The 27,083-nt window shown below is 35.4% G+C and overlaps 2 protein-coding genes across 23 annotated transcripts in view; one reads left to right on the top strand and one right to left on the bottom strand.

Moving 5' to 3' along the window:
- LOC128874085 (putative transcription factor capicua) overlaps positions 1-16,827 on the top strand; it is a 55,907-nt gene extending 39,080 nt beyond the window's left edge. For 12 of the 21 annotated variants that reach the window (XM_054118376.1, XM_054118378.1, XM_054118385.1 and 9 more), the window contains 21 exons: positions 4,276-4,562; positions 4,955-5,346; positions 6,638-7,202; positions 7,329-7,613; positions 7,753-7,864; positions 7,964-8,170; positions 8,250-8,365; positions 8,443-9,311; positions 9,424-9,640; positions 9,810-9,890; positions 10,118-10,401; positions 10,509-10,919; positions 10,999-11,302; positions 11,381-11,694; positions 12,102-12,330; positions 12,515-12,718; positions 12,842-13,108; positions 13,234-13,432; positions 13,506-13,723; positions 13,805-14,284; positions 14,351-16,827. In XM_054118376.1, coding sequence (XP_053974351.1) covers positions 4,975-5,346; positions 6,638-7,202; positions 7,329-7,613; positions 7,753-7,864; positions 7,964-8,170; positions 8,250-8,365; positions 8,443-9,311; positions 9,424-9,640; positions 9,810-9,890; positions 10,118-10,401; positions 10,509-10,919; positions 10,999-11,302; positions 11,381-11,694; positions 12,102-12,330; positions 12,515-12,718; positions 12,842-13,108; positions 13,234-13,432; positions 13,506-13,723; positions 13,805-14,284; positions 14,351-14,421 — 5,805 coding nt within the window. In that variant the 5' untranslated portion in view covers positions 4,276-4,562; positions 4,955-4,974 and the 3' untranslated portion in view covers positions 14,422-16,827. The other 9 variants (XM_054118387.1, XM_054118388.1, XM_054118389.1 and 6 more) reach the window with 9 other exon arrangements.
- A 5,427-nt stretch (positions 16,828-22,254) lies between these two features.
- On the bottom strand, positions 22,255-27,056 carry LOC128874091 (D-aminoacyl-tRNA deacylase 1-like). Of its 2 annotated transcripts, XM_054118416.1 has the most exons (11): positions 26,860-27,009; positions 25,362-25,470; positions 24,924-25,023; positions 24,712-24,818; positions 24,480-24,641; positions 24,263-24,408; positions 23,933-24,167; positions 23,546-23,858; positions 23,164-23,465; positions 22,632-23,089; positions 22,255-22,559 (listed from the first exon to the last, which is right to left on the bottom strand). In XM_054118416.1, exons 3-11 carry the CDS (start codon positions 24,985-24,987, stop codon positions 22,394-22,396), a joined length of 1,953 nt encoding a protein of 650 aa, XP_053974391.1. In that variant the 5' UTR covers positions 24,988-25,023; positions 25,362-25,470; positions 26,860-27,009; the 3' UTR covers positions 22,255-22,393. The 2 variants fall into 2 exon arrangements, with proteins under 2 accessions (XP_053974391.1, XP_053974392.1); XM_054118417.1 differs by lacking the exons at positions 22,255-22,559; positions 22,632-23,089; positions 23,164-23,465; ... (5 more) ...; positions 24,924-25,023; positions 25,362-25,470 and adding exons at positions 25,497-25,934; positions 26,095-26,330; positions 26,422-26,512 and having other exon boundaries at positions 26,860-27,056.
- Positions 27,057-27,083: the final 27 nt, after the last annotated feature.

Consider the following 27,083-nt stretch of genomic DNA (forward strand, 5'->3'; position numbering starts at 1 on the left):
AACCACCCCTTTCAACGTGTTACAACATTTTTGGGACACCCTGTATAGGATGTGGAGAAGCACGGTAACATCTCTCCTCTCTTTCTCTTCCTCTCTGGCCCTCCCTCGTCTCCCTTCTGACGTTCTTCCCCTTCGCCATTACCGTCTCGCTTTCTCGAACGCAAGATAAGAACGCGATGCACGCAACTTCTCTCCTCCTTCCGCGACCAATTTAGCGCCTCGCACTCTCTTTATCTTTCCTCCCGTTTCGCATTTCCTACTCGTCGCTCTTTTTTCCCCCCTTTCCGTACACAGAAACTCGCGAGACGCGGTCAGGTTAGCCGATCGTGTCCAGCAGTGATTATTTTGCGATTACTTTTGTAATCTGCGACCACGAATCGGTTACTTGCAATCACTCCAAGTTAATCGAGTCTGATTATTTGATAATCGCGATTGTCGACGACAGGGTTGCCCGCTCATCGATGTAACGCTTCATTGTTTCGATTGGAAAAAGGTTCGCGCGTCTAAAAGTAGTGGTTACTTTCGTAACCAACGCTCGCAATTTGCCAAATCAAGGGTAGATCGTAAATTGCGTTATTAGTCTTTCGCAGCTGAGCGTGTCGGGATTATTCTTGAACGTTCGTGCGTACTCTGTCATCGTGATTGTGAATTACATTTGGCCAAACACTGTGGGGTAGTAGACACGCATGGCTCGGTACTGCGCTGTGCGTGATTTCCAATCGATGCACAAGGAGGATCGACCTTGTCTCACCTCACCTCACCTCGAAACTTTCCTATCGAGTTCTCGCCTCCCGTTCGCTTGTTTCTTTTCGCGAGCGCGTCTCCGCCGTGCGTGTGCCTTCTTCGTTAGCCGTGTGCGCGTTCGTACTTCTCTCCGTACCGTAAAGCTTGATTTCCACTAGTGCTCAAGGGACGCTCAAGTGACGCTCATCTCGAGTGACGCTCACGTCAAATTCAAGACGTAGCGAACACGGCCAGCGCGCCTCCTCTTATGGATCCTCTTTTGTATGGATGTTCGCGTATAATTGTAAAACAATGGCGCAGGCAGGTCCAGTTCATCGAGTTTATTACGCGAATTATTAGGTGGAGAAATTAATTCTGTACTTTTATATCGGTCATTTTGTTAGTACATGGTAAATTGCCAACCTTCTAGGTTCTCGACCTGGTCTCCAATTATTAGGTTGTTCCAAAAGTTTCTTTCGCTTTATTAATAAGTAATACATTCACAATAGTTTATGTTTTATGTTACATTACTGAATATTGTGCACTGAATTGTGAAATTTGAATATTAAATTTGAAAGTTCGTGTAGATATATTTCAAGTTGATCATCAGGTTGAGATTTAGGTCAGATACTGTCCTTTTAGAACAGGAACATGTGCAATTAATTTCTAAAAGATAACGAATAGTATACAAATAGAAAAAAGTTTGGTCGAAAGGGTTAAAAAGTACATCTGGTCATTTTTTACAATTCATTTCACAGAGAAATCTTTGAGATTTCTAATAATAATTATTATATAATATAATAATCAAAAATAGTGGTTGTCATTGTCGGATAGTTGTTACATTGTTAATTATCATTCGTGCAATAATCCGTCGCAATTGTCGCATCGGTCAATGACCATAAACCATATTCGTAATCTGCAATCGTGAATCGGTAATTCGTAATCATTATTTACAATATTTACAACGGTAGAATATTTCTCGTTGAGCGTGATCATGGATTGAGCGTGTCGTGTTGTTGTCGCGCCAGTGGGAATTGAGCTTTAATTCGTGTCGGTGGCGGCGTCGGCGGCGGCAACGGCGGCAACTAAGTGCCTGTTGACTACTCGTTAGTCGCCCCTGGAATCTTCGTCGGTACTGGCACGGAAGTAAGAGCCGGCTCAAAGCGCGATCGTTTTTCTCCGCGGCTTTGAAGAAAGAAACGCGGCGGCGATTTCTTGAATAGGTTATGTCGCGCGTGCCAATCTTCTCTCGCGCTCCTCGTTACGGCGAAGCACACGCGTGAATCGCGGAATTGTGTACACACGAGTAGGTTGTGCGCTTCTTCCTCTCTTTCTTTTTTTATTTTCTCTCTCTCTCTCACCAGAGACCATTCCTGTCAGCCCGAAGGTCGAGGTGATATTCGACACGCGAGATATTCGACGCGTTTCGTTCTTTTGTGATTTTTACTCCCGAAAACGGAATCGAATCGTCGAGTCGAGTCGAGCGAGCAAGTGAGTGGTGTAAAAATGCAAATACCGTGGTGTGTTCGAGCGGGAGCTGTATATCGATTCTGTTTGCGCAATTATCGGCCAGTTTCCTAAACCGCTAACGCGCGAGGTTCGTTGGCTTCTTTACTCTTGTGCGCTGTGAATGCTCGATTCAGAATATTCTTTCGCGTGTCGTCGCGTCAAGGGGGGAGACTCGAGTAAAACGCTGGAAACAAGACTTTATTCGCGAATTTATTACGAGCAAACGGTTCGATGAAATTTGTTGAAATTTTCTACACGTTCGTATGTGTATTATTGTAATCACAGAAAAACAATTTTGTATTAAGATTCGTCGGTGTGTTCATGCCAAATAGAGGACAATTTAAAGATATTTAAAATGTAAGGAGTTATGTGAAACAACTGTTGATCGCATTTTTAGTTGAACCTTTCTTTTTCAAATCTTTCACAAGTTATTGCAAAATTGGGTATCGAAGACAGTACCGTGTACGAGAGTACCGTCTAATTAAAAAAAAATTATGGAGCTATGTAGAAAAAGTAATATTATCCGAATTCCTATCTACCTTCTATTAACTTCCTAAGATTGAAAAAACATGTGAAGACTGACATTGGATCTTAGATACAAACTCGTTAACAATTAGTCTTAATGAAGTTGTACTCTGTTGCATAATATTATTCAGATTTTCATCTTTTAGCTAGTTCCTGGTTCTATTTTCATTCATATGCATACTTGGAAACCTTGCTCCGCAAATGTAAGTGTAATATACTTATAAAAATAGGTGCATTGACTAAAATGCATCGTCGAAAATAATCAAATCTCAATTAAATTCTTATAAATTACAGTAGTTTCTCTAAATTTTAAGGATCGGTAAAAATGTTTCGTTTTAAATTATCGCGTCACCTGTAATCTCTTTTTTCATGCGTTGCTTGTTTCGCCACCATTTTTGTATTTACGCGTGAAAGAGTTTGAAAAGAAACATTCACCAAGAATGCAATCAACAGTTGTTTCATAAGCTTCGCGACCATTTTGTAACAGCATGCGTAAAATCTGATTATACAAATTAAATACTTGGCGGTTACGCGTCCTTATTCGGTCTGTCGTTCAGGCTATTAAAAATTTTATATTGCATTTCTATTTGAAGTGGACCAGTTATTGCTTTTCTATATTTAAACACTGTATCGATTAATAATAAACACGAGTATATACTACTAAATCGACGGTTACAATTTATTTTCAATTTATTGTTGTATCGACAGAGCTCAATTATTCCATCATTACCGATGGATGAAGTGTGTTGGAGCGGTAATATTGCAAAGTTCCAACCCTCCGTCCTATATACATTGACAATTATTTTCAATGCATTCCATACAAAGAAGAAACACCAACTTTAATAATATATTACCGTGAGAAAAATATTAATGTTGTATTTTCTGGCGAAACCATGGAGAACTGATAATGGCACAATTAAGAGTATAAATTATTAAGTTGTCCCAAAGGTTTCTTTCGTAATTTGCACTCAATTATTTTGTGCGGTAGTGTTTATATAAATAGACAATCTAATTTCTTAGATGTTGATAGTGTAACAGTAATGGAGCAAAATGAATCGTACACGATTCAATAATGTAACATTAGACATAAAATATTGTGTATGTATCACTTATTAATAAAACGAAAGAAACTTTTCGGACAACCTGATCCGTCGTGAATAATTAATTTACCCCTTCCCTCGAAATTTCTTTAGAAAAATTACAATAGTTTCATCTAAACGCGATCGAAAGATAATACGCGAAGTCAATAACAAATTGAAATAAAGAGATAATTACCACCAAATCGCCTAATTAAATATTCAAATAAGATCAAACTCTTCGAACCGATCACTCACGGTTATCTCTCGATAGAAGAAAATCTATCTATCGATAGAAGAAATCCATGGTAAAATTTGTTGCATCTTGGGACAAAAGAATCCCGTTTAGAACCGTCGAGCAATAAACGAGGTTGCTCGTGAGAGAATCGTATTCGCAGAACCCTGGTATACAACCGTTTCGAAACACGTTTTGTTGTTGCAGGACATTGACTAGAGGTACAGGGCAATTAAGAAAGAAGAGAAAAGTGTCCGTCTAAGAGGAGAATTTTCGGAGGAGGATGCTCGGCAGTTGGGGCTGGGAAGAAGAATTGGAGTTGGGAGAGGGAACAGCAACCCCGTCGCAAGATAGACAAAGACGTGAGAGCCCAGACTCGACGCATCCTGTCCCCGACAGTCGGGTGCTGAGGTATGCACCCAGCCGGTGTCACCACCCTCCCAGCTTCAACTCGCCACATTTCAGCACACAGCCTCCTCTCGACTGTACAGACTGTGAGTACATATCCTGATACACTTCAACGAACTACCGCCCTTTCTTCTCCTTCAAAAAATTGATTATCTTTTATATTCTTGACGTTTCAGATCTTTGAAATATCTTTATCAAATTTGATTTTAAAACAATTATAAGATTGCCAAAGTTGTAACCCTTTGTATCACATTTTTGTACATATTTATTTGCTATACATATTATACATATATAACATATAGTAAATAAATATGTATGTACATGTAAAAGAATATTTTAACTAATGCTTCAATGATCCTTGGAGTAGATAAATTTTAACCTGGGTCCGAAATGACCCGGCTCCGTCTTGGCTTCTACCGTAGACACTTTCAAACGGTTAACAAATTGTGTAATTGAACGGTGAATGTTTAATTTACAGAGCAGCGTGAGGTGGCCAAAATGCTGACTGCTCATTCTGAGATGCACGAAAAACGGGAGCCCCTTGGAGGTGGACAATATGGAGCAGGCGGGGGTGGTGGCGGCAGTTCGATTGAAGAAAAATCTATTCTGGAACAACCACCCCCGCCGCCGGCGCCTCCCCAGCGGGATCCATCCGATCCAACGATCAGCGCTAAGAAACTTCCAAAGAAACGAAAGTTCGATCCGTCGGAGCTCGAGGAGATGGACAAAATCAGCAATGTAACAAGCAATATAAACAATATGGTGAACATACGGGCGCCGAATATGCCACTCGGTCAATCAGGTTTAGTCCAGCAGTCAACCTTAGCAACTCGGCAATCACCACAACAGCAAGAATCCGATTGTTATCAAGTACGTGCAAGTATTCATGAGAAAGACTTGGCGGGAACGTTTGGCTCTCTTCAACTGATTCGCATTATCTGTCGCGCCGGTGTTGCTTTGTTTCAATTAATTTTCATCAATTTATCGTAACAGAAATATGCAACATGTAACGTGCCTGTTTGCGTTTCTTGTTTACCTCGTGCACTTAGTAATTTTCACTTTCATAAATATGCACAGAGCATCCGTGTAAGTGTACATACACGAAAGTGTCGCGTGGGTAGGAATTAACAAAAGATTAGCTATGGCAGAAATTAGATTACCGACGGGCGAATCTCTCAGAAGCCAAACCGATCTACTTCCTGAAGTAAACAATAGCGAAAATCAATTTTATAGGCATTCTCTCGACATTGTGCATTTATGTACTTTTAAATAGTCCCCGTTTTTGCCGTACCTCTTATTTTTCATATTTAAAGTATAAAAAGCGAATAACAATTTTGCTGAAGAAATTTACATGCGGCGCTACAAAGTAATAATCATTAATACCGCGTATGTAAGTATTCAAGGCCTATTTACAACAATTATCAACATTGTTGTAACGTTTTAAAGCTCGTCAAGACTGTTATCATGACAAATGTATTTACCAACATCGCTGACGTTAACAGACGCAATTTGCATTATTGGTCTTCTGGAAACCCTCATTGGATGGGAGGCGGTAGCGTTTCAGTATCGATGGTCTCTAAACGTTTGCCGTGGCATCATCGATAACGTAATTATTGGACCAAGTTTCTTAGCAAATGCAGTTTACTGTAGTGTTTTGGAAAACGGTTCGTTAGAACTATTAAAAAAATGTATCGAACACTGTTAGATCGAAATATTTAAACAACCGAAACGAAAAGCGTTTACTTAAAAGTTTAACGTACAAATGACTCAGACTATTTTTTTTTTATATCCGTATTTGCATTTAATGAAGGACGTGATGCGACTAAAGTAATCACTGAATTTCAATAACTAACTTTGCTAAAGTATGCACACTTGACAGATAAAATCGTCGCGTGTCGTCGCGGTGTCTAACTTGAACCGTTTTTCTCCGAGGGTACAGTTTCTTATCGATATACTCTTGAACCGTGAAAAGTATATAAGAATGTCATAGATGAATGCTAGCAATAATGCGATTTATTACGTCTTGACTGAATTAGTTGAAGCAACGCTTAGAATTTATCATCTAACTATCATCACTAACTATAACATAAAAATGCAAGAGTACCATTTTCAACGTTCATGGGTATTAATTTTGATAGAAATTTTTTTTTTTTTTTTTTAGATATCTTCAGGACATTCGGTGGTAGTTCTACCACCCCAAAGTACAGCAGTGGATTATTCTCTTCGAGAAGAACCTTTACGTTCACGTCCTCGGCCTGCTACTGTTGCTATTGATCTCAGTGAGTGGCGCGACCACAGAGTGTTAGCTTTAAGGGATTCATATTATTATCCGGGTGTTATTCGTAACGTTGTTCAAGGAGAGATTTACATAGAATTCGACGGTGAAAGAAAACTAGTGCGTTACACTGACGTTTTGGGTACGGGGAGGTACGACGTTATAGGGGATGCAAGCCCGTCCGTGGGCCAAGTGACTTTAGATGCAAAAGTTTGTATCAGATGTCCAACGTCGAACAATCACATCGACGCGGCTAAAGTGTTTGTAAAAGGGACGGTGTGCAAGATTTTAACGAAGCCTAAGCGTTTTGTTGTTAAAATACCAAGGGAAGATGATCAGAGTGACAGTTATGTTGTGAAACGCGCGGATCTACGATTAGTGCAACCTCCCTGGTGGGACGAGCTAGAGGAGGGATTGGAAGACTGTGATTCTTCAAGGGTTGAAGGAATTGGTATGGCTTCTATACATAATAAACTAGTAATTGACGTCTTCTGTTGACCCTTTGGTAGCGGATGGAACTCGATCGACCTATATATTCGCCATCAAAGGGTTGAGATATACTCATATTGAATTGAAGACAACGTTGTTTCAGTTCCAGAACATGGCTATCGAAATTCTTCGGAAGCTCCAACAGCAGTGCCAATTTTGCAACTCCATCACACTTCTCACCATACATCTCATATATCAACTCATAGTGACACAAGTGGTTATTACAGAACGACTGGTACTAGTCCTCTCATGACTTTAGGCACTTCTGCACATTCTGCCAGCATAGCATTAAGTAATGGAAATCGACCGTACGATGATTTAGAAAGCGAAGATGACTTAGATAGGGAAGACATTACATTCCCTTCGGATGCAGGTTAGATGAAATTCTATTGTGTACATTCAAAATATCAAAACTTGGTTAGTGAATACGTTTAACGAAAAAAAATCGAATCCTCGAGAAAAAATGCAAGAGTATTATATTATACAGTAATTGTAATATATTGAACTCACAGATGCAAAATTGTCAGGGAGCAGTAAAAGGAGCAGTATGCAAAGTCGAGGAAGTACCAGTAGTCTAGTTGAACAACGCAGTATAACTCCTCGCTCTCAAGCAGCCACGCCCAGGTATCATTTCTAACGATTTATATATATAACATTAACTTGGTTATGATAAGCAAAAAAAAATACTATAGATGCATGAATTTCTCATTGCACGTCGAATAGATCTCAGGCGGCAACGCCACATAGATATAAAAAAGGTGATGTAGTGGCTACACCAAGTGGAGTTAGAAAAAAGTTCAATGGTAAACAGTGGCGTCGACTCTGTAGCAAAGAGGGATGTTCCAAAGAAAGCCAACGAAGGGGATATTGTTCTCGTCATCTTAGTTTGAAAGGATCTGGTCTTAGGGGTCCAACAAATACGTTTCCTGGGTAAGAGATTATTCGAATTTAAAAAAAAATAAAAAACCGTTAACGAAAGTTGCATACATTACGAAATGCTTTCCCGCAGTGGTAGGATGGACGGGGAAGAAACATCGAGAGACTCCGACACTTCTCCAAATTATGGAGATAGAAGAATTGCTGGTCGATTTGATCAAGATGAAACTGAAGCTGCTAATATGCTCGGTGGGTCTCCTATTCGTAACGATTTATATATACTAAACATGTAAATTACTAACGATTGCGTTATATTTTTATGATAGTGTCCTTAGGAAGTTCTAGATCCGCAACGCCAGCTTTTTCATCGCCAACAGGACAATCTTCGATATCCCCATGCATCAATCAGTCTCCAGTACCGCCACTGGGTCTTAATCAAAACAATGTCTTTATGCCTATTTCAAGTCCTGCTCATCACGCACCTCCATTGATTTCGCCTGGCGCGAAATGGAAGCATTCACCTACTCAATCCACGTTTCTTACTCAGTATCAACAACAAGTGATAAAACCTGAACCTAATCGAGTGGTTAGGTCAAATCGACCAGCTCCAACGGCCCCTGTCCCTGCTAGTATAGGAACAAGTGTGATACGAATCTCTCCCGTAAGCCGTGGAATGCCTGGACCCAATTTAACTTTGTCATGGTCGGAGCAAAGCCCACCGCCGCGACACCCCTCGGTTGTGACGACTATGGCTCAACAACAACAACAAGGCATAATTCTTCAACATGCACTGACGACAAACAATAGTTTTCCCAATCACTCGGAAATTTCGGAGCAAAATTCGCAAATATTGAAACAGTCTCACTCGCCTCACATCCCACTGTCTGCGCCGACACCACAAAACTTAACTCTTTTGCATAAACCGTTGGAACAACCGGTTGATTATGCACCGCAACCACAAAACCAGCCAATTTACGTGATGCAACACCAGCACGAAAAAAAGTATCTTGTGATAAAAAATAGTATGGACGTAGCTACAACAGGCCACATAACTAATCAGGATGATAAATATAGATCAGGATTAATTAATCACTTGGGTCAACTTCCACCGTCGTTACATCAAGCGCAATGTCAACCTCCACAGTCACCTGCTGTTTCATCCGTCCATATTGATAAATTGTCGGTACTGCAGCAAGTAAGCAATTTTATATAATAAACTTACAGCTTTCGTGTCGTCTCAAAGATAGTTTCTTAAACAGCGTAAACTGATGCAAAAAAAAATAGTAACAATGCAATGTTATTACCAGGCAAGTAAAGTAGCCACACATGTGTCCACACATATGGATATGCAAAGAAGTCAACCACCGCCTACTAGCGTTGTAATGACAACTACCACAGAAGCTTCGAATCCACCTACTCCAACAAGCGTCTTCCAGCACGTAATCGTTCAACCTGGACATTTGGTACAGATCCCAAAAACTCAACCAACCAGGGAAGAAAATTCAAAAAACAATGGTGTTCTGTGTAAGTTTGAAATATATATTGTATTTTAATTAATGCAAAAAATTGTTTATTTTAATCTATCGACATGAAAGTCTACTTTAGTGTAAAGCATTATAAAAGAATATCTACCATTTTGCATTAATGCCATCGTAATGTTAGTGAATTTGACTAAACGGCGAGACTTTCACAGATGGCAGCCACGATGTTCCTCCTGTATACCAGCCCCATCCCCCATCATTACTGAACAATGCAGTGCGCAACTGGAAAAAAGGTTTGAGTTCTCATTGCCAAACAAAATGTACGGATGTTTTCATATTTGTTGTAAAATGTATCATCAATAGTACATACAATTGCATGTAATGTTGGGGAGGGGTCATTTTGATTATATTACATTTTAGTGGATTACTAATAAATTGTAATAACATTATATTATTTCTTGATATTTCCATATCATTACTAACGACGGTCATCTCTACTAACGCACACATTTCATTGCAGCTTTTTCCTGGCAGACGACAGTATTGGAACAAACAGAAGTCAGTCCTCCACCATCTGCATTAAGTCCACCTTTGAGCGCACCTCCAATTCCAATAAGTATGAGCACACCTGGTGAAGATGGACCTGGTCCGGGTCCAGATCCTATTACCCCCGCCGAGGAAGAAGATGACGATGTCTTTGAAGCAGAACCAACAACACCTGCAGAAGTTGAGGCTAATGCCAATAAGAGACGCAGTCAGTCCCTTAGTGCGTTGCATTCCAAAGAGCCTCAAAGTCCACTAAAAGTAAGTTAACATTATTACTTACGAAAACTTATATTTCACTAAGTTCATTCTTATACATTGTATCGAAATTAATGCTAAAAATTTCATTTTGTTATACAATTTCACAGAATAAAGATAGAATACGCCGACCGATGAATGCATTTATGATTTTCTCAAAACGGCATCGCGCAGTGGTACATCAGAGACATCCGAATCAGGATAATCGCACCGTATCCAAGATATTGGGAGAGTGGTGGTATGCTTTAGGTCCAGAAGAAAAGCAAAAATATCATGATCTTGCGTCAGAGGTGAAAGAAGCGCATTTTAAAGCACATCCGGATTGGAAATGGTGTAGCAAAGATAGACGGAAATCTTCGACAACAAGTTTCAAAGGTAGCGAATCTCGAGGGAAATTGAACAGTACTGGAGAAGAAACGGATATGGGACCACCAACAGACGACGTACCATTAACGCCAAGAGCTACAGATGAAATCACTGTTCCCGTTACTACAGTATATAATGAAGTTCCCACCGTTGAGGTATAAATTATTTGGATCACTGATAAAGCGAACAATTTTAATTACAATTTGTTACGTTAAATTATTTCTTTTTATTCAGATTATTAATCAGTCACACACACATCGGATAATGGAAATTGCTGTCCCAGTCGAAGATCCAGAACCTGATCTAAAGCAGGAGGAAGACGGTAATGCATCAGACGAAGATCAAATGGTAATCTGTGAAGATCCACAGCCTGAAATAGATTTGAAGTGCAAAGATAAATTAACAGATAGCGATAATGATGTACAAGACGAGGATGGCGAAAAGAAGTACGCGCAACCACGGTTTTCGCCTGTAAGTGGCCAAAAGAGGGAAATAACCGTAAAACAAGAAGTCACCTGCAGGCCTAAACCTATAAAAGGTATTTACATTCGATTCAAAATTATAATGTTTAGTGACGTAGTATTCTATGGTAAAGGCAATTTCTCCGTTTGTCTAGCACGAATACCTTCAACAGGTATAGAAACTACGACAAAATATCATCACACTCCTATGGACAAGGGAGGAGCTGTCTCAGTTTTGTCGAGCACGTACCCTTACCACAGTCCTGTCAATCCGACTGGAGTGTCAGGTTTTCAACCCACTGGTGGAGCATTCATAACCATGCCGATATCTCCAAAAGTTATAAAACCGGAACCAGTGAAAACCGAACAACAATACAGCACACAATACAGCATGAGCAATTTAGTAGCAAGCATTCATGAAAATGGAAGAAACATGCCTAAATTTACAGCTGCTCCGGTATTACATTCTGTAAGTGTTCTACAATTATAAATAATCAAACATATGTGTTAGTAACATACATACCTAATATACCCCAGACGAGGTTGAGATGTATAATATAGCAGTGTTTTGTTCTTTCTTTTCATTCGGGCATGTGTGAATACTTATGAATTCTATATTCATTCAAATGTCTGAGAATAAGGTATGAATAGTTACTATACTGTCGATTAGTGCAATCCGAGTGCTATTCGCACGTGCCTACTTATATTCCTACAATATTATTCAATTTTATATTTATTTCTATTTATTTATTTTTCTATTTTTAATATTGAAACCTGAATTGAGGGAGCAATGGACTCTTGCACTTCGGAAGATTTAAATGTAAACACATGCGAATAAACTCAAAAATTAAGTTAAAAATTTAACGATATTGACAGTGTGGATCAAAATCCATGATGGCTCTGTTTAAACAACAGCAGCCGTTGCAGTCCTTAGGCACTATTCTTCGCCCCCTTACTTCAGCTGTCCCTTATCAACCATCGTTCACTCTAACATTGCTCGATAACGATTTGGTGGCTGTTTCCAAACCGCAGCAGGGATCGCAGTACCTTGGTCCAACACCCCCGCATCCCCGGATGTACTGTGGCTTTCACATCCCAATTTCTGGTAAGTTCATTCAATGAATAACCATTTTAGAATTAATATTATGTTATGATATTATTTATTTCTTCTTAATATTCCGTGTCCGATTCATTTAGTATCAAAGCTTGATCAAAAATTAATATATCTGTAATGTCCACCCTACTACACGCTTCAGGCAATACAAGTGAATAAATATTGTTTATCGTAGATGCTGGCAACCGCAACATACCTGCACAAGGTTTAGTTTCTGGTAATAAGTTGGAAACCCAAAGTGTTATTGTGAGTAAACCTTACTCGGTTTCGACAACTTCTACAACGTCGACTTACCGGGGAATTGGTCACCCCATAGCACGTCTTGCAGAACCCGAGAAAAATGAGAATCAAGTAGGAAACAATCACGCTCAGTTTTATGGTAAGATATACAGAATGCATTAAATAATTAACAAATAGCATGTTAAGTGTTCGAAATAATTCTGATTTTTCAAAGCGTAGACACATTTTAACAAATGTGGAGATCAATCTGTTTTGATTACAGTAACTAATATTAAATGTGAGCAAGATAGAAAAGATACAATGAGCATTCTCCTGCCTGTTACGAATGATAAACATAAGCAGCCTTCTACTCCGCATACTCCTCATACGCCACTCAATAATCACGGCAGCACTGACGTCTCAACAAATAAATCGTATTCCATGGATGAAGCCCAAAATAATGATATAGGTCCAACTAAAGGTCCTTTCATGCTAGCCCCAACTCCAGCACAACTTGGTCGAGCACCATTACAAAGGAGACAATCAATGGGTATGACTTTATAATATTTTCTTAATGGTTAACTTCAATTATTTTCCATTCTTCGTATAAAAAGTAATCATCGTGTTCAATTAATTTAAAGAAGTAAAGTTGTTAAATGTCTCGTGTTTTTATAGCAATGCCTCCCACATCGAATGCAGGAGACCATGGGCCTTTGACGTCTCAGCATTGTGACAATCGTACTCAAACGAATACATCACAAGCCACAGAACAGATGCAGCAACAACAAAATTTCTCAGAATCTCATGCTTCGCCGTCACCGTCTACAAAGAAAGGATCCTTCTTTAAGAAAAACGTTGAAGATGGAATGGACAGGTATTCGAAAATGGTTTCAAATTTCCGAGTATTTTAACGATTCACAATGTCTTCATTAAATAAATTATTCTAGAGTTCTCGAGCAAGTCAATTTTCAAGAAAAATTCTCGTCCTTACCGGAATTCAAACCAGAGGATATACAAAGTCCAAGTGCAATCAGTATCAATACCGCAGGTTCATCTGGTCACGGTTCAGTAGTGACGTCAGGCTTACATTCGTCAAATTTACAATCGTCGATGCAAATGCAAAATTACCGAAAGAAGTCTGTGCAAGGACCTCATAGGCCTACAAGTAATTAGTTTGATAATGTTAAAACAAATATCTCACCTCTCAAATTTATTTATTATAATAAAAATATTATGTTTTCAACAGTGAATGAGGACGATATCGAGTCAGATGTGTCAGTGTCCGCTACTCCAAAATCAACTTCCAGTGTCAAGTTGACGGGTAATACATTCTTTGGTCCAGATTTTAACGCTGATATGTATAGGGCTAACAGCGATCTAGTAGGAGACGTCGACGCTAATTCTCCTCGAACACCAAAGACACCTGGAGGAGGTGCTGTAAACTCGGTCGGAATTGGTAGAAGTGAAAATGAACGCGGCCATAGGAAAGTGTTAGAACAACGTCGACTTCTTGTGATGCAATTATTTCAAGAAAATGGTTACTTTCCTTCGACGCAAGCAACCACAGCTTTTCAAGCTAAACATTCGGATATATTTCCTAATAAGACAAGTTTGCAATTGAAAATCAGAGAGGTTAGGCAAAAATTGAAAGCTAATTCAACGCCAATGAGTGCTAACAGTCTGGTTAGTCCATTACCTGTTTCCGAACCTTCACCTAACGTGACTGGTAATTATTAAATGCCTTTTCATTAGGAATTATTAACAACAATTATTACAATAATTACTCTCGTAGGACCATTGACTGCTCCACCTACATCGATGGGAGCTCCACATTCACTGCCTGTAAGCAGTAGTGGTAGCTAGCATCCACGTGCCAACTGTGATACTATGCATCCCCTTACTCCACAGCACGAGTACATCATTATCCATTGAAAAGGAAAGTTTTTATTGAAAAAATTGTTGATGTACAAGTTTTTGCGAGTTGTAAAGTGCTGCAAGGCTTTAGTGCAATTCGAACTTTGATGTAATCTGTTGCAGGTTACTTAAACAGGCATATCAAGGTGAGTTGATGTACACATATCAGTAAATTTTTCATATTGTATATAAAACTGAAGAGGAATCGAACGTTTTTCGACATTGCTAATGTTGACTTAATGTCGCGTGTTCGGATATCTGTGTTCCATTGGATAATGATATGTAAAATTGTGAAATGTTCGCGTAGTAAAGAATTTACTGTATTTTAGCAATGATAACGCTCATTAGGCAGTTAGAAGCTCAACTAACAAGCTTAATCATATTATATTGTTTGATAACAAAATGAAAAACAAATAATATAATCACATAGCAACGGTTTCGAGATATGTAATTCGAAAAAGGAAGAGCTTTCTATCAGAAGGAAAGACAATACTATTCTGCATTCTAAATCCAAAGATGATTTATGAACGGGTAAAGTGTAAAGAAGTATGGAAATTATTTTACTACAGTATGGAATCACAATTCATACTTACTTGTACAATTGCAAATGCATGACCGATATTTGTACATCGAAACACCTTGGCAGGATTATGAAAGGCCTAAGCCATTGTTAAACATTGTTAAAAATGTTATGAGATCCAGGTAGAAAGAAAGAGAGTATGCATGATATAGGATAATGAAGTTGCGCGCATGTGTAGGATGTGTCTGGGTATGTTTGAAAGAAAGAGGAAGAGAAAATCGTAATTAGAGAGTATTAGAATTAATGAAGCATTATAAAATGAAATCAGAGTTTATATACTTTAGTTATACTTTATATATGATATAGATGAAAAAGAAAAACTATAGAATGAAAACTGCGATAAATATTGCACAAAATTTATGTAATGCAGTAACAGATATGTTTATTTTACTTGTATATACTATGGCATGACTTGGAATGGGAGATATCTGGAGAGTTTAAAGTATCTATGATGCTATGTCTGAAAATTTTAAGACGGAAGCATTCTTTGGTGATTCATAGATTATAACAGTGGAGATAAAAATCGTGCCATTGTGCGGCGACAAACAAGGGAATGCATGCGTAATAAGTCCCTCAAATAGTAAAGAATTAATTGTTAGACACCACTTGATATAGATAATATCTAATATGTTTCCAATATTCTCGAAAGTACTTATCTACTGTTTTTAGAACTCTGCTGAAATTCAACGCGTTCGTGTGCATTTTATAAATATTTTAAAATTGGTCGACTTGTTCTTTTTATTATTTTTTTTTCTTGACCAATTTAGTTGTAAGCGGTTTTATATAGGCCGTATCTTTTTTTTTTTATTAATTTTTTTTGGCCCCTGACAAATTTATTTGTTTTTATCTTTAGCCCCGTTGTCGAATGCGTATAATTAAACATAGGTGAAATATATTTGCAAATTTAATGTTAATACACCGAACATCGAGATAGGAAATTAATGTCGAGAAGAGTTCTCTAGAGAACTTCAAATTTATTGAATAGGTTGTTGGGATTTGAATTTTGTTACTACGCTTTTTAATGGAACTCGTTGTTCATCATGCAAATTATATATTGTATTCCATTTATTTTAACGCATTTTATCGATAAAATTATTATTTTTATGTTACAGATAATTTCAAATCATGTTTGGTAATGCGTTGAATTTTAGTAGAGATTGTTGAATTTGGCTGTAAAATAGATTATGTAATTAGTGATATGTTTATGAAAAGCGCATCTTGAAAGGTTTAAAGTCTCGCGCCACGGCACGCATATTGTAGTTAGGATAGGAACAATGTCTATTCTACATATTTTGTAAATAGAAAAAAAATACAATACACTAACTGAGTATATATTATCAAATTTAGGGTACACCCGAAGTGGTAGAATATAGCATTGTAATTTGTAGAATAATAATTATATTGAAAGCGCAGGCAGGATTAGGATAAAACAATTACAAATTGTGGGCCTTCGTATGTCGTGGACTCTTGCACACGGGACGGTCCCCCCACCCTCCTCCAAAGTTAACCCTTTCCTAAAGTGTTAGGATATTATTATTTGTATATAATATAATTATATTAACCTCTTACCATTTCTCGATTTATTATTTTTTATGGAGCGTTAAACGCACCGGTGGCAAGCAATAACTTAAGAGAAGAGACACTTGAAATCTGCACTGATCACTTCTGTGAAAAAAAATACGAGAAGAGAGGGATTATTTTCCTCTAAACGGTCTTTTTCTAAAACTGTATTTATTATGTAAAAATATAATTTAATGTTCATATTCAGACGCTCATCAGTGAAACTTGTTAGAAAATATTATACCTTTTAAATGATAATATTCTCATTAATAGTTCGTAAGATATTCCTCCACTTTGTTTTTGCAAGATGCTTCATCACATCTATTTTATTATACATAATATTTTTAAATTGCTGCGTTAAGACTTGACAATCATACGTAAACGACAGCCTGATTGCACTTTTAACTTGCAATTTTTTCAGTATACTAGGTTCCATTTAAACAAAAACTTTTTTAACTGATGTTATAGATTGTATTGAAGCACAAGTTATCTTGACCTGAAGGTATTCAACATTTTTTTGTAAGTATATTATTTTATTATGAAAAATATTTTAGATACCATATATCTTTATTTTAGAGTTTCAATTTCCGCAATGTATATTTTATGTTAGCTGTATAATTTAATTTGTTACGTACAACTAATATAAAGAGACAGATAATAATCAACCGAAAGTAATCGTTTTTAATGAAAAATTTCGTATATTTCAGTCTGTAAATCATGGATGTTAGAAGATACTTTTAACATGTGTTAGTTAATTTCATGATCAATTAAATTATTGCCTATAATAGTTTTGTACGTACAGGAAGAGATCTTATCAGGGATCGGGTGTCTCTCGCACTTGCCCCTCTCAAAGAATTTAAGTGAAATATTATATTTTGTACTTGTGTAAACTAGTGAACTATTTTCCAGTATTGATAAGATTTTGAAAGTACTTTCATATTTTCTTCCTTTATTACATTTTTTTTTCTTTTTTTTTCTTTTTTTTTTTGTTAAAAATGGTGATGAAATATGTTCCGTGACTTAGCAGCCATACATGTGACTGTGATCTAGGAAAACAGAAGTAAAGTAAAGTGGCGGCTACTCTACTGGCATTTTCTTCACTGCATATAATTCTCTTCCTAACTCCTTCCTCCGAATCCACCTCTCCGTGTATAAAAAGAAATACGCACTTAATCAAACCCTTTATTTGCACCTACTGTTTTCTTCGTAAGTTTTTTTTTTATTATTATTACTATTATTATTATCATCATCATCATCATCCGCAGTAATGTATTTTTACTACGTTCTAAACTGCTATCATCTATTATAGTCATTTTATTATTTCTTGTTTATTTCTGAAATATTTTTAAAATTGTTATATAATTATATACCAGTCACTGAACGATGTAAAAAAAAATATACCGAACATACGAGAAGTAACACTATACATAAAAATGGTAAAATGACACTGCGCACTACGATATACAGTGAGTCTTTGTTATGTACAGCATTGGTACACTGTACTAGAGAATACACGCATGTACATGCGTAAATAATAAAGTGTAATTGTACGAAAAATGAAGAACACAGTCAAGTATTTTACATTTTAAAATGCATATACATATATACATATACGTATGCATATATATATATATATATTATACATACTGTAGGAAAAATTAATAAGGCTGAGGTATTAAAATCTGTACCAATCTAGACAATGCAGTCTGCAGTTGATTCATCAAACTCTGAAACAATTGTCAATAATTTCAATTCTATTGATCTTTTGAAGTGAATTTTTGCTATTTAATTAATACGAATTTATGGTGTAGCAATCTTAACGAGATTTCATCATGTACATAACTCGAATTTCATATGTAAATTTTATTTAAGACCGAGAGAATTGTGATTATCTACGTTGCGGTATAATCTATGTAAATCTTGTTCTGCGTCGCTCATTCAAAACAAATTTTCTCACTTACAGAAGCGAAGTAACGATCGTTTGCTTGTGCGTTAAAATACTCGTTTAATATCATACTTTCGAACGTTTTAACTACGTTTCCCCGTCTTTTACGAAGAGCATCCGCGGTCTCCATTTGCGACGTCGACGTTTCACGAGCTTGTACGATAAATAATAATAATAAAAATGAAAGAATACGTATTTTTCTTATCGACGATAATATTTGAATGTTTCGCTGCGGGGGTGGAGGGCGTGGTACTGTTCGCGCGGTTGTTTTCAAATTCGCAGTGTTGTAAACGAAAAAAATAAAAATAAAAGTACAAGTGAAGACACGCGGATATTCTTGTCTGTCGGTTTGGTTGTATCGCGTTGACGCGCGGGAAATAAGAGAAAAGATGTAATGGCAAGTTTTACGAGAAATTACAGAGCCAAATGTCGCCCGTGATAGTAGTGTTACCTGCTAATAGGTTCGAACCTTTGAAAGTAAACGTAGTAGCGTAACGTAGACGAAATTAATATAACGCTGATGAATACGTGAAGGGGTAATAATTAGACTGCAGATGTTCGTGTAGGTTAGGTGGGAGAAAAGCGTATGTCTTTCATGCACTTAAAATATGCATTTATACACGAATGATATGCATACTGTGCAAGTACTCGGTATGTGCAATGTATATAAAATAATATGATAGAATAAGGGTATGGACATGTATAGTATTTTATTGCATGACTATGACGATGATTACGATCGTGACGGTAACTATAACGATTGTAACTGACTGTAACTGTGACGGAGACGGCTACGATGATTTTGACGATGGCTATTGACATCTACGCATTTTGCATATATCTTGCGTATTTGCGTATAAAATACGCATTTACATGAACATTTGCAATCTGGTAATAATTACACATAAAGGGCAGTGTTAAGTTAGGTTATGCGGAGAATACTAAGCATTGGCAGTTTTGGACTTGTTTCTACCGTGATCGGATTCAAATAATACACGTTATACATACGTATGCAACATTTCCTTTTTATTGTTTAACATTTAAAGTACATTTACCGGCGTTTCAACGAAGAAAATAAATGCAAAGACGTTAATGTTTACGAAGTTATTCATTATACCGTGTATGGGGAGAGGCACTTATACATATACATATAACTATGCACATAATATTTTAAATATCAGAGGCAGTTAGACGTACGCTTAATTTTTCTTACCGCGATGAAGGATGTCTAGGACCCATAGTTTCATAAGGGAGTACTTAGTAATTTTGTATAACGAACGTCGTTTCTAGTATTGGTATTTGTACCATTAATGAAACGTTTCTTATTTAAATCACTTGTTAAAGAAGAATAAATATAGCTGCGTCTGTTACTAAGGAGAACCTGTTCCAAAATGAGTATACAAATCGATGGATAATATTGTTATTATACATCAAATCTATACTAATATTATCAAGCGTACACTAGAATATCTTAATATCAATTAATTTCGAATTTCTTTTTTATTTTCTGAGATCTTCCTTTTCCAACGTTAAATTTCATTGAAGGCGATGACGTAAGATTTGTATCAGAACAACGCTCACTTTGGTACATTCTATATTTCATGTATAGATATATGAATTGTAAATTCGCGTACAAGGCGTGCAGACGATTGGTCACGATTGGCAGATTTTAACTCCGATGCCCTTATATTCGAGTACCAGTTGGACCAAATTGCGAGTACGGCCATTTTGACTTACAAATCCGTTACATTTTCTAAAGAAGGATTTGAACGACGCGATGCATTAGTATAACAAAGGCAACGCGTATAGTCGCTCTTACGATAAAATTAAATCGGAGAACATCGCAAGAGATTAATACGTATTTGTAGACGAGAGTCCACACTGGTTTGTCATATTTGTCTTCTAAAGAAATGTACATCGACGTACCCCTCCTGGTCGCCATTGTATTTGATGAAACGTGTCGTTTTTCAACGACAATTTATTTCTTTATACTGAATCTGACAATGGTACGCATTGATGGACTATTTCGTATGCTTTTTTCAGGGCCTTCGCGTTTAAAGACGTTAGGTCCCAAGTGTATTATTGCAAATGCAATTATCGGGCATTCCAATTTGTTAATCTCAAATCGTACCTGAGTATATAGAGTGACAGAAAAATCTTGTGTGGCAAGAAATCGTTGCAAAGTTGTCGTTTACCCATGTACTTCTATTGATGAACTTCTTTTCAAAGTAAATCGAATTAATGCAACGGCGCTGATAATTGACACTTTCAGTGAAGTGCACAAAGAAATGTTGTTTCCAACGTACACGGAGATTAATTGTTCTTGGGGAAACATTATTTAAGGGCCTCTGTACATTAATATTAGTATATATGTATAAGCGACAAAAAAAATCTTAGCAGATTACCAATTACCAATAACGAATTATCAGAAAGCAGATGCATATGGAATATTATTCGCAAGAAATATTCTTCATGCATATGAAGTCTGATGTCTGATTATAAAATATTGAACAAGTGTTATCGAATAAAATGTAATCTGTGTTGACAATCGCCGACGTTCTGACTTCTAAAAACCATCGACAGGTGAATATTATGTCTTGGGGTTATTTAAAATATTTAATCGCGACACGGGAGGATACGGAACGTACTTGAACTCTTCAGAATGTGAACCTGTGCAAGAATTGCCTTTGTCTGATGAGTAGACAGTTTATGATTACAGTTTGTGTGATTACGATTGAATAACATCGAAAGTGGTATTTGATGAAAATAATTATAAAATTGGAAGAAACAGATGGTAATTGTTTAATTGTTTCCTTGTATTTTATTGCCATAGCATTGAAAGATTCGACACTGTTTACGGATGAAAGTGTGGAATTTATCCTGTACATACACAGTTCGATACTTGCTTCAAAAATGCGTTATTATCTGTGCAAACAAGTGTATATACGGGATACGTGTACTACCATTATTTATCAAGGACATTATCGATAAGTTCTCCCTGGTTTTTTCATCGAGAGATCGTTAATACATGCCAAATGTCGCCACGTTTAATTATTCTTTTTGTACATAATGCATGTAGCATAAACTGAATTATAAATAAATACGACGGAATATGTAAAAAAAAAATGCGTGCAAAATAATTTTTGTTATTAATTTCGAAGTAGTCGAATCTGAAGTAAAAATAAGAAAAAGTAAATCTTGACGAGCATTTACGAGATTTCTTCGATATCGAAAACATAAGTTCAAATATATAGTGGCAATATTATTAATCAATGTATTAAAGTGTACATCATACTTTGTACAACATATGTCAACAAAGAGCTTCATTAGCCTCCTCAGTTGTCCACATATGCCAATTATACATATAATTGTAAGATTATAAGTCATATAAATTAATCATCAAATTTATATTTTACTGTTCTCCTAAATCTGGTACAACCATATAATGTTTTCTAAACTACCACTATGATTTTTGGTCCAGGAAGTTGTAATAATATACACATGTTAGAAATAGAAAGTATAATTTATATTTCTTTAAAAATCTTTACATAAACTATATCTTAAATTTTTATATTAATTTCTAGAATGTTTGTATATATTGCATCAAGTCAAATTATATACACAACATGCGGAATGTTATATTATTTTACAATACTAAATCTATATTCTAAAAAAATATGAAAATGGAAACGATTAATCTATTTAAAAATTTATCATAAATTTAGGTTTAATTGCCAAACATATAATTAATAATGTATATCTTCTACATACCGTTTGAAATAGCATTGGAATACAGGCAAGTAACTAAATTTTAGGAAATTTAACTGACAAATTAATTAATGTTTTACTTTATTCAATTCTTCCGTAGTAAAACGTAATACTGTAGAGATAGCATTTAGCATATGACGTTTGCTGGAAACATCATTTGTAGTTAAATAATTAATAAAAACGTTTTTTAGATATTCAAGGTTAGCGCCTTCCCTAGATTTGCACGCTTCTAGCCTAAAATATGAAGTACATGTATATGTATATATTTAATCAATATTTATCATTTGTATGAATTGTGAAATTTACCTGGCAATCTTTGCTTGAAAAACTTTTGTTTCTTCCTTTTGTTTCTCTTTTACATGAACAATTTCTCTCTGTTTCTCTCGTAATGAAGCTTCTAATTCTAAAACTTTCCTTCTGGAAGCTGAGACCTGGACCTCCCGTCTTGCTAATTCCTGGCTATAATGTAATATCGGAGGACTATCGCTTTTTAATAATCCTGTTACCAGGTCACCGACTGGTTCGCTTCTTCTTTCATATTTTGGAGCAACTATTTCATCTCCAATAGTCTTCTCTTTCTTAGGTAATATTGCATGGAAGGATGTTTTCAAAGTTAATATCTCTTTGTCCTTCTCTTCAATTAGGGCCATTGATCGTTCTCGTTGACGTAATAATTGCTGCTCCAATGTAGATATTTTGTTGCGATATTCGTTGTCTTTTTGTAGCAACATATGCTCCAGTTTTGCACGTTCATCTTGAAAGGACTGCAAAAATAATATTTTTAATTTAGTTTACAAGTAACAATAATTTGAAGTCAAAAACAAAAAATGAAACTTGCATTCTTCTGTTGTTCTAAATTTAATCGTAGTTCTGTTTCCTTATTCATGATCTCATTATTTAGAATACGTATCCTTTCTTCTAAATTATTATTGTGCGATTTTAAAAGCTGCAATTGCGTTTTATTGTTTTTGTCGTGCGCCGTCATGTTTTGACTCTGAATATTATGAGCCATATTTGCATTATTGTATTTGTATATCATTTGCTGTTTGTAATCTTCAAATTCTTGCAAAAGATTGTCATATTTTTCCTTGTAATCGACAATTTGTTCCTTGTCATACAAATCTAAACTACGTAGCAGTGCTACAAATAAAATGTATCGGTAACTGTTTTTAATAAAAATTAATTCATATTTTCAGTTATTAAACATAGAATTGACTCACATTTAACGTGTGCCGATTCATTCTTCTTATTGTCTAAATCTAACAATTTCGTATAGAGACTTTTTATTTTAGAAATTATTTCGTCTGGTTCATTGTTTAATGTAAGATAATCGTTGCGCTCGGTGTCTTGCAAATTCATTAACTGGTCTTTCAATTTCTGAATAGCTTGTTGATCTTGTTGTCTGAGCCTATCATAGCTACCAACAATTTCAGAAAGTTCAGCCAGTCTTGCTTCTAATCCTGCCACTCTCGTTTCATGAGTCAACACCAAAACTCTAGCTTGTTGCTCTGCAGCAGCAGCTCGTTTTTGCTCCTAAAGAATAAACTGATGATTTTAGATTCAATTGCAGCATACGAACGTCGTAATTTAATATTTTTCAGAATTACTTCACGTATCGCGTTTAGATGCTGTTTCTTCATAACAGCCATTTCGGATTGGAGCGAGAGTAGAATTGGAGGTGTCTCTTTAGCTCCTTCCTCTGCTTGTTTAAGCTTGTTTCTAGTAATTTCCAATTCAGCTTCCAGTATTTTGCATTGTGTCTTATTTGCAAACTGACTTTTTACTTGCGCTTCTAATTGTTCTTTACTTCGACGCTCATCGTACACTAACTTCTGAAGTTCTCTAAAAAGACAACAAAAGGAACGAATTTAATACCTTTTTTTTTGTAGAATATTTAAGTTATATATTTTGTTTAGTTAATCATATTTACCACTTACTTTATCATTTTAGCATGATCAGCTTGTTCTTTTTCTCTCTCATGACGTTCCATAATCAATTTACATTTTACATGTTCAATTTCGGAGTAATTTGTAGTTTGCGCCTTTTTCAATTTTTCCTTCAAATCTTTGACCACTTTCTCATACTGTTAAAGTTTGATCTTTAATATACGTATGTATGCGTCAAGTATAATTAACAAGAGCGGTGCAAACGTACCTCGTCTCGTTCGTTTCTCAGTTGTTTCTTGTCTAACTGAAAATTTGCTTCCATTTTCGATTTTTCCGCTGAAAGAGTGGCTAAGGAATTCATTAAAGTATCCAACTGACTTTTTAATTTTTCCACCGTTTCTGTGTTCTCGTCTGTTTGAATTCCTCGCGACTGAAAGTAAATATTTAAAATTATTATTTACGGTAAATAATAATTCGATATTATTTTAATATTATTATACTTGTAAATTTGGAGACTCGATGTTTCCAGTATTTGTAGCTTTAGATTTACACAGTTCCGGATTTCCAGCATTTTCCACTTGTTCTCTTTCTGAAGAATCTGATTTTTCTAATATACAATTTTTTGCTATTATTAAAAGATCGCCACTAATAGATAATTAAAATATTCGCATTTCTCTAGTGCAATATTAATGCAATTATTAATAGAACATACCTTTCGAAATTTCATCTTCAACATTTATTGCCTCTGTTTCTTTCTGATCAGTAGCATCTTCCATTGTATCTCAATTAATTATTAAGAGATTGAAAAATGTCTAAAAAGTAGTATTTAAATTTTGTACAAAATCGACTATTTATTTTAATGATATTTTTATATATTCTAAAGCAGAGTTGGACTAATTTTTATTTAAATAATAATGTTGGTTATATAGAAATTAATACTGCGATTTTTGATAATTGAAACTGAAATTGGTTTTTTAAGAAAAATACAAATATGAGTAATGTAGCCCCCAGGAACTGTAGCTATGGTTTAGCAGGTGGGCCTCAATAAACTATTGGTATCCCTAATGGGAGAATCATAAAGAAAGATATCTAAGCAAATGTAAGCCTTATAAATAAAACAACTGACTTGAAAAATGTAGCTGGTACTTACTTCAATATTAACAAATAATTGCTTGGATGTCTTCCACACAGAAGTCCTCAAAAAGTTGAGTGTTTGAATTTGAACTTATGGATTTTTTTTCAATAGATAAAACGGTCGTCTAAAGATAAACACATTTTTTTATTGCAAATAACATTTATTAGAATGACACAAAAATATGTAGATTTAAAAACAGTAATTGTACATGATCACATTTCTATTTTTGACAGCAAAATGCATGTGTTCTTCAGCTGATTAAACATTATGGTATACGTTATTTGATATCATAATAACATGTGTTATATAAGCAGTTCACTATAAAAGCAATAAGGGTCCATTTTTGTGTTTTAAATAAAATTTAATATTTGCTAATTCAAAATTATATACTATTAGACAAAAGTTGAGCAGTTTATCTGTATATTAGGTAAATAATTTTCATTCATTTATTATCTTTAAATTTTTATTAAGATTCGTCATGTTGATTACACTGATTTGATTCATTAGATTTAATTGGAGATTCTATTTCTAATGTCACAGGCCCGCTGTTTTGTATATTAACTTCCATCATTGCACCAAATTTACCATCTGTAGAAAGTAGTTAAAAGAATGAATGTATTATTGCTAGGAATCCATAGTTAATAATACTTTGGTAATATTATCTTTCAGTTAAATTCTAATATAACAATATATCACAATAGATGATATCTTTTATAGGAAATAATTTGCTTATATTAGCTGTTATTACCTTTGATTAATTCTGGTTTATAATTTTTACCAAGTTCAACAAGAAATTTATTATAAAATGATTCTGACTCTTGTGCAGGCATAGCCCTATGGAAGTCTAATCTGTTTCCCTTTAAATTATGGTATAATGTAAATTGACTAATACATAATATTTCATATTCTTTGTCCATAACATTGGCACTCCATTTTTTACCACTATCACCATCAAAAATTTTAGTATTCAGTACTTTTCTTACTCTAAGGAAAACAATAATGTATTTCTTATTTCATAGAATGAAACTGTGTTCTTCAGATAATTACAATATAAAACAAATATATTATTTATTACATATATTTCATGTCTTCCATTGAGTCGTCTCTTTTGATACCAATTAAGACGCAGAGACCATTCCCAATGCTACTAATAATTTCACCTTCAACTGAAAAATTATGCTACAATTGTATCGATACTACACAACTATACAATGATAGCAGCATTAAAAGGTAAATAAATTCTAATGTAAAGCATCACCAAAAGTTCATGAAATATTTTATGATATCGTACACATATATACGTATCTTTTACACGATGAATTCTCGTATTTGAAAAATTGAAAAGAACAAAATATGTACAGTAACTGGTCTATTAAATATAACATAATGTTAACATATATATTTTTTTATTTTATAAACTTAACGATCGGTAAATTCCCTTTTGGCTCTTATTTATATTTTAATGGACGATAATTTTGTTATTACAATAAAACACGTATAACCTAATCATTACCTGAAACGCTAGCTTTTGTCACTCGTTGTATTACTGCTTTCATATTGAATGGAACGCCTTCTTATATCGTGGAAGTAATCGTTGGCAGCGTATTGACAGAAGTTAATTCTTTATTGTTCAATATTCTTTTAAGAAAATACGCTACTACGAGATACACTACTACTAGTAATATCCAACGAACGAACCAATAGGAAAGTCGGTGCATTCGGAAAGCTTATTTCCGC

This window comes from Hylaeus volcanicus, chromosome 3, assembly GCF_026283585.1.
Source record: "Hylaeus volcanicus isolate JK05 chromosome 3, UHH_iyHylVolc1.0_haploid, whole genome shotgun sequence".
Taxonomy (NCBI): Eukaryota; Metazoa; Arthropoda; class Insecta; order Hymenoptera; family Colletidae; genus Hylaeus; species Hylaeus volcanicus.